The sequence below is a fragment of the Sceloporus occidentalis genome, unplaced genomic scaffold, assembly GCF_023333645.1.
Source record: "Sceloporus occidentalis isolate IW3139 unplaced genomic scaffold, rSceOcc1.0.p SCAF_6, whole genome shotgun sequence".
NCBI classification, from domain to species: domain Eukaryota; kingdom Metazoa; phylum Chordata; class Lepidosauria; order Squamata; family Phrynosomatidae; genus Sceloporus; species Sceloporus occidentalis.
In genome coordinates this window covers 93,736,148-93,744,816 of record NW_028316986.1, presented here as the reverse complement: position 1 = coordinate 93,744,816, position 8,669 = coordinate 93,736,148, and the positions used below count along the sequence as shown (strand labels likewise).

General features: G+C 37.1%; 1 protein-coding gene across 3 annotated transcripts in view; it reads right to left on the bottom strand.

The window, feature by feature from the left end:
* Positions 1-993: 993 nt before the first annotated feature.
* ARHGAP18 (Rho GTPase activating protein 18) overlaps positions 994-8,669 on the bottom strand; it is a 118,885-nt gene continuing 111,209 nt past the window's right edge. For all 3 annotated transcript variants that reach the window (XM_089530403.1, XM_089530404.1, XM_089530402.1), the window contains exons 13-15: positions 7,115-7,239; positions 5,499-5,560; positions 994-3,603 (exon numbers count right to left, since the gene is read on the bottom strand). In XM_089530403.1, coding sequence (XP_089386529.1) covers positions 3,512-3,603; positions 5,499-5,560; positions 7,115-7,239 — 279 coding nt within the window. In that variant the 3' untranslated portion in view covers positions 994-3,511. The remainder of the gene's footprint in view (positions 3,604-5,498; positions 5,561-7,114; positions 7,240-8,669) is intronic.

Genomic DNA, 8,669 nt, shown 5'->3' with positions numbered 1-8,669 from the left:
AACTTTGACACTTTCTATTTCCCCAACCCTAATGCTGAGCCCACCAGTCTTCAGGGGAAGGCTTTCTCTTGCTTCCACCACCATCACAGGCACACTTGGTCAGGAAACGAGACCAGGAACTGGTCAACTACCTTCCACAGGAGGCTAGGCTGGTCCTTTCCTGTTTCCTTTCACCAGTGGGCAAGAACCTTTCTTTTCAAGCTAGCATTTAATATGTAATCACACCCAGGGAGGCGTCTTATTGGGCTGTTTGCTTTTTTATGTTTTTAATGGTTTTATATTTTTAACTTGTTATATTAATGTGATGTTTTTAATTTTGTTTTTAAAATTGTACAATTTTTAAAGTATCTTTTTTGAGCTGCCTTGGGTCCAATTAGGCAGCGTGTATAATCAATCCATCAATCAAGCAAATAAAGATGGCTGAATCAGATAGTGTTTGTAGTAAGTGCAATCTTTTGAACTACATAGAACTCTTCTTCAGTATGAAAATTCAATAATAATAGTTTCTGCACCAGGTCACAATGTTTCCATTTCCAGTTAGAAGAGCTCTTCTTTCCAATGACTTGATGATGGAATAAATTATTGAAGTAGTGTCCAAGTGCACTCCAAAGAAGCATGGGAGGGTTCAAATCAATCAAATCCATCCCATTGATTTTGAGTACAAAACTAGAAGATGACTGTCACACTGGAGTAAAGTGGTATGGAAAGATATGACTTCATATATCATGAGTTTCACATGCAAAGAGTAATCTTTGGATTGTTTTTTGTTTGTTTTTTGTTTCTTTGTTTGTTTCACAATACAGAAAACTTATTTTGGATTATAACTCCCAAAATCACTGGGCCAATAGAACCTCTCCAACTTTTACAAAAAGAAATTTTGGCATTCTTCTGATCTGACCTTCTTCTCAAGCTTTGGATTTCTTCTGGTTCAAAGATCTATGACATAATCAATACAAAATATGTACAAGAGGAAAATAAAAACAGCCACACAAATTTTCATCTGAAACATCTCATTTTATGTACAAATCTACACAAGTGTGGAAACAAAACAAATTAGCTGATTCCCTACTAGTCAGTGTATCTTTTGTATATACTTCATGTATACATTTAATAGTTCAAATTAAAACAGCATTAAGAAAATCCATTTATGTATAAAAGCTTTTCAAATTGTAATAAAAAGATAATGGCACTAAACCAGCAATGAAGTTATCTTTTTAAAAAATTAAATCTACAGGCCATTGATAGTTTGTTTTTAATGACCACAGCTGCTGTTCTCAACAGCATCAATTGGTCTTGATTTAAATACCTAGATTTCCCTCCTCATATTAATCTTATTTGGAACAGCTAAGGACTATAAAAAGTATTATAAACACAATTTACTGAATTGTGCACCTATATGATCTTTAAAATTTAGATTCTAGATTCATAAGTATTGACTTTTCAAGTTTTCTCTTTATTAAAAATGTTTGGTGAAAAAGAGACTACTCGTCCAACATCATGCAAGTGAACTTTCTTATCAATAGTGGTACTTTGCCTCTCATTTCTTCCTCCCTTCTCCCCACTTCCTCCCCAAACATGCTTCTTTCAACTTTCTGGAACTGATCTCGGAAATGCATAGGTGCTTCAAGAGTTGTCCATTCCACAAGTGGATCCCATTCCACTGATGACACTAATGGCTAGTACTGCATACCAAGGGAAGGCAAAGTTCACCGTTATTGGTACAGTAATTGTTGGCATATGGCAGTGGAGACAGGGAAAGTCTAGGAAACTGAGAACTAGCTACTGATCAGGTCAGACATTTCCTCTCCTCTCTGCATTGACCTGAAATGTCTAGTGGTAATTCCTGAGAGACGGAGAGGGAGGGGAGTTCACCTGCATTGACTACTATTATTCACGGTGTATTCACATTACTTAGAAAAACTGTTTTACAACAGGAGACTAAGCTACAGTTCACTGGAGATGTCAGCAGTCCACATGCCATTCAAATGGCATCCTTCTGCAACTCATTCTTTACAGTGGCCACATGACAACTATGACATCTGTTGCTTCTCTAATACTGTATCAAAAAGCCAGAGAAGCTACAATGGCAACAATGACATAACAGAAGTTTGTGCTTAATTGGTTATTGTCACAAGACAGCTTTCACCCACCTTGTGTCTTCCAGATAAGCAGAAACTTCCATCATTCAAGCCAGCAGGGACATGGTGGCTGGGAATAATGAGGATATAATCCTATAAATCTGGAGGGTTCCAGTTTGAGGAAGTTGGAGAATAATAGCAAGAATTATCCCATGATGAAAATGGAAAGGTGCCTTGAAATATAACTCCTAACTCCAGTACATTTCTTCCTTCTCAGCAATATGCTATATTCCTGAACATTACCTGTTCTTTTTGTGCTGTTTTCACCTCCAAAAAAAGGTAATTTCATTTGATGATTTAAAAAATCCAAATACACACACACACACACACACACAGAGAGAGAGAGAGAGAGAGAGAGAATGCTTGCAGTTTTTTTCCCCCCATAAAACAAAACCAACAGAATATAAATATGTGGATCAATGTAAATCACTATTCATTGGTAGTATGCATGCCCCAACTATTGCAGGTAAGCACTTGCTTGAAAATAATTAGCCACAACTCCCCTGTTAGATCACTGTGGGAATAAACACATTTGATTTTTCTCAGCAATGTTTATCTTCACTGACAAGTGAATAATTTTGGGTAGCAACATTGCCCTTAAGAAAATGCTCAAATCAAATTTCCCATGGGATATAGAATGGCAGCAACTTTAGAGATGTGACATTCAGACAGCCTAATCTGTATAGAATGCATAAGAATGACAAACTATATTTAATAATAAATTTTAAACATCATGATGAGAGAGTTTACTGGCATCAGAGTCTACTAGCTATGTAAGTAGAATCACATTAAGGTCTTCACAGAAATCTATTCCTCGGAACAGTGAGGACAAATCATCTAATAAAACCTGAAACTATAAATAAGCATCCACCTGCAACAGTGGGCAGGTACCTCTTTCTGTTACATACAACACATCACCACTGCCTTGTTTTCACATGGCATACATATACCAGATTTTGATAATTAGGACCCATGAAATAATGCTTTTTATATCTCATGGTTTATAGATGTCTTTGCTAAGAAAAAAACTTGTTCTTTGTTTTTGTTTTTACATGGAGCTATAATGAGCAACTGGAAAGTACAAATCATCAGGTGGGACCATTTCAAAGGCACAATAGTTCCCATAAGAAAAGAACTGTACATATTGGCCCTGCACAGCTTACTCTTACCCTGCATTGCTATAGTAGCTCATACTGACTTGAGACAAAGGGAAGGAGACTCCTTGAAAGGCAACTGTAGTACTGACAATATCCCCTTGATGGTGTAGTTCAAGTATCAAATGATCACACTGCCCTTTTAGTTTGGTAGACCTGAATGCTTATAATATTACAAAAATCCATCTGTAGCATCTCTTTCTTCACAGATTCACAACTTCAGCAGTTTTTACATTTTATAATCCATTCTGCATTTGGGTTTAGCTGATACAAATCCTTCATGTAGGTATCGTCATCCAGACAACGTTCACCTGTTAGAGAAACACGTTTTATGTAAAATTACAGATTTTAAACATTTTTAAGATTTATCTTAGAGTCAACTCCAATGAATGCAATGCGATTTACTCTGGATTAAATACACATTGGATTGCAGGTAGAGTGAAAATAAGGAAGCTAGATACCAGCAGGGAGATGAAGCAATCTACAATTGTATATTGGGATCTGAAACAAATGGTAGCATTATGCTCTAAAAGCTTCTTGCAAACTTTCTCTAGAGAGCTTTCAATTTCAGCCAACCTCCTCCTTGGTTCTGATATGGATGTGGTTAAGTCACCATCTTCATCATCACATCAAGATACCTTCATAGAGATCATGACAACATATCCACTAAGCCAGTTACCAAAGAGGAGACAAACTCAGCATGTTCCAAGGAGATTAATATATTATATTATAACATTTCTATCCTGTTAGCATACGCTATCACCCCTCCAACAAAAAAATGAGGTTTCCATATGTACTATCTAGTGTGGAGCAGAACCAGAAGTCACAATGTTCACAATGACTTAAGTACGCTAAAAGGCATCAGTGTCAGGGTCATTGTGTCAGGCATGCCTGATCTAGATAAGAACAAATATGAGTACTATAGGTTATGCTAAATGTGACACATTACTCCTACCTGCCTGATTTCAATTTCCCATGGAAACAAAGAAAAACATTTGTCAAACTGACAAAGACCATACCCTGTTCCCACTTTCTGAAGTCCTTGCATTTCCCCTGCCTGTTTGATCATCAGTGCATTAACATTTTGGTGCTAAAAACCCTTAAGTTTTCTGGACCAGTTTGTCCATTCCTTGGGAAAATCATCAAAGCTTTTGACACACCTTTTGGGAACATAGCACATGTCCCGGGGGCAGAAAAAAATATAACCCCTCTCAAATCTGAGATATCATTGTTCACTTTGCCCACTGTTCCCTTGAATGCAGTCTGAGTCTCTATCATAGAATGGTAAATATATCCCCTTCTTAACCTTTAATATTCTGCTATATAACTTTTCAGCCTTTTGTATCATCGTGTGCATCTCAAGAATGAATCAGTTCATGGTGTCTGAGTGCTCCCTTGCCCATTTCTAAATAAAAATTCATTATTTACTGAGAACTGGAGTTTCTTGTGGTTTGTATTTATATAAATAGGTGTAAAAAGATCCCAAAAGTTACCCACCTCTTGAATGTTTCCTTTTGAACAATTTAATTCCCCAACATTCAAAGGAGATGCTGGCACTACTGGCCAGCAGCCATGGCTCTCCAAGGTTTCAGAGAGAGATATATTCTAGCCCTGTCTGGGAATCCTTGCTGTTCCCTGGTAGTCTCCTATCCAAGTTCTAAGCAGGCCCAATCCTGCTTGGCTTCCAAAATCAGACAACAATGTCTATATCCAGGGAAGTATGATGGTGACTTTTGGCTAAAGAGCCAGGCAACACTCTTTCACTGTACAAGGATATATACAGCCAGTCATTACAGTTTGTTCCTCTCATCTACGCACAACCACCATGCAATGCTGTGCAGTTACATCCCTATATCAAATATTCAGAAAGTATACATCAAAACTTCTAGCTTGGTCCTTGTCATGGTTAACTTTCACATAAAACTGACTTGGGCTGCTGCCACACTGCAGAATTAATACAGTTTGACATTGCTTTAATTGTGCATGGCTCCATCCTATGGAATCCTGAGATTTGTAGCCAGAATTCCATAGCATTGCACTATGGAAGTTAAAGCAGGGTCAAACTGCATTAATTCTGCAGTATAAAGGACACCACGGAGGTATTTCAACAGAAATAATACCTTCACATATACATCTGAGGTAATTTAGGTTATATTACATGATTTAACCAAAATTTGAATCAGCACTATGGAGTAAACGGCCTTACCAATATTTCCTCCAACTTCATATAAAAACACCTCTTCTTTCTTCAAAACTTGAACATTTCCACTACAAAGTAATGTCACAAAATGATTAGGCACTGTACCAAGTCATTTACAATAAAAAAAATTATATGTTGTTAGGACAATGCTTTACAGTTCAGAGAATTGCCAACATACTAAAATTATATCTTCCCATCTGTTAACTAATGGAAATAAACATATCATACTTGGATGATAATGGGAAGTGGAGCTGCACACTATAATGAATTATATGGAATCAAAATTGTGTGAATTAGCTCATATACTCAGAAAGATGTAATCTTTCTGTCCATTTTTATACTAGGTCATTTAACTTAAACCATGTGGTCCCATTTCATTGTTTTTATAGAAATGCAAACATTTATCATTAATGCTTTTTAAAATACTTCTATAGTTGTACATACTGTACAGATTTTAGGGCTGAAGTAAACAATTCACATACATTTTGACAGACAGGTTAGTAACAATTTGAAATTTTCAAAATGGTCCAGTGGTCCTAAGGTCCACTTTACATCTATATGCTAATGTCACCCACCCCTTGACACAGTATATGAATAAAAATATTTTGTCTGTTAAGTTTGTTTATGTTCATGGGCATGTTAATGTATATTCATATTTTAACATTTTACAAGGAAATAATATCCTCAAATTAGAAAATGTTATTTAAATAAATTCAATACCTATCTCAACACATGTGCAAAATTTACACATACTGTCTCTAACACAGTCAAACTCACATGCACCAGTGCTTATAGATCTGTACACATTCAATCATGCTCTTTCATTCTTTCTATCATTCACACACATGCTCATTTACTCTTCAACACACACACAGTCACACAGAAACATTCACTTTCTTGCCTTGTGTATCTGGTATACACAAGTGCATATACCAGTATATAAAAAAGAGATGAAGAGTGTGACTGAAGCAGAGAAAGACAGATCAGGGCCTCCAAGTTTTGCACCTCCCTTTGAGCAAATCTCCCCTGACCCTTGGGGGTCCAGCCCCAGTTGGAGAACCACTTGTATTGACTCCATAAATTTGGTCATCAAAGAGGTGTTCACCTGGCAAGCTTTTACAGCCTTTTGTTTTCAAATCATGCCCACAACTATGATCGATAGCAGATTTTTTTTTTGGGGGGGGGGGTCCTCCATTGGTATAATTTGTGGACAAGAGTTTGCAGGATCTGGGCAAGGCAGTGAAGGATAGGGATTCTTGGAGATGTCTCATTGACGGGTTCGCCATGAGTCAGAACTGACTCAAGGGTAGCTAACAACAAAAACAACAACAACAACAACCTTTATTAGGTGTCATGACATATTTTTGGGTGCTGCAAAATATGACTGCCCAATAGGACTCATTAAAATGACTGAGAACAATCTCATTGGTAAAATAATTATTTCCTGACTTCTAAAAGTGTGGGCTCAATACAGTAATAATTAACAATTAAATGTACATTGTGCTCTTTTCCAAAATTAAGTCAGTTTTTTTTCCTTCTTGATGTAGCATTCCAAAGTGACACTTTAAAAAAAGAAATAAAAACAAAGCATTTAGGGGGAAAAGAAGCAGCCAGGATCATACCTTTTTTGGCTGAGGAATCTGGCAACAACTTCGCCAGCTTTTAATTCTTCTGTCAGCTGGATTGCCATGGAAACTTTGGAAAGATGAGGTGCTTGCACCCGTATTACTCCCTGAGGAACATCAGCCTGCAAAGCAGTAATGAAATTGGAATATAGCAGCTTCCAGCTGGCTTTGAGAATCTTCTCAAAACATAGTGCAGAATAATTAATTTGGACAGATCATATAATGAATACTCATGTTAGGCATATTGTTCTATACAAAGCAGGCCCCACCCCCAACACACACACAGCTTTGACCTATAAAACAATTTTACCAAAATGTTAATACACTTGAACCTTTTCTACAGTGACAGAACATTTGGATATAAACGTTCATAGAAATTAATATGTAACATTCACCATGGTATTCAGCATACATTTTAGATACCAAATTTACATATCAATCAATTATTCTTTCAACAGTGAAAAGAAACAAAAACTTTGTTCTTACACTATCATAACAAAGTTTCAAGATTCCTAAAAGGCTGAGTTTTCAAATCAAATGCTTTCCTTTCCTTCAGATATGCTATAGTGTAAAATAATATTTATGAAACTCTTAACTAAAGAGTGTGATGAAATGAGTTTTATTTCAAATTATTTCCAAGAACAGGGGTCTTCCTTTTTTAAAAGCCTACACACACACACACACACACTAACATTTAATTAAATCTACAGGTAGACTTTTTATTACTAGTTTGACTTGCTATATGCTAAGATTTAATAATACAAAAGGAGGCATTACAATACTAAATGAGTGGCTGGTACCCCTAAGCGTTGGAGATTTCAAGAGATTTTCCCTTCCTTTTGGTCCACGTGGGAACCAACGATACTGCAAGACACAGCCTTCAGAACATCAGAAGGGATTACGAGTCTCTTGGTAGGAAGCTGAAAGAAATGGATGCACAAGTTGTCATCTCGTCTCTTCTGCCAGTTGAAGGGCATGGTCCAGGAAGGGAGAGGAAAATAGCGGATGTAAACAACTGGCTCCGCAGATGGTGCCGCCGAGAATGATTTGGATTCTTTGATCATGGGCTGCGGTTCCATGAGGAGGGACTTCTGGCAATGGATGGGTTGCATCTCATGCCAGTTGGAAGAAATGTTTTTGCCAACAGTCTCAAGAATTTGATCAGGAGGGCTTTAAACTGAGTTTCATGGGGGAGGGAGACAATATTAAGGAAGGCAAAAGCGATGAAGAAAATAGTCAAACTGACATAGAGGAAATAAGACAAATAGTGCAAGGACCCAACAGTGGGAGGCAAAAAAAACTTGCACAGGCAGCAAGTAAAGAGGACCCATGGTTTGCGAGGTCTCTACACTAATGCACAGAGCAAGGGAAATAAGCAAGATGAACTTGAACTCCTAGTACAACAAAGCAAATATGACATAATAGGCATCACTGAAACCTGGTGGGATAAGTCTCATAACTGGAATGTAGAAATAGAGGGGTATAACCTTTTAAGAGAAATAGGCCAAACAGGAAAGGAGGAGGAATAGCACTATATGTCAGAGATATTTAC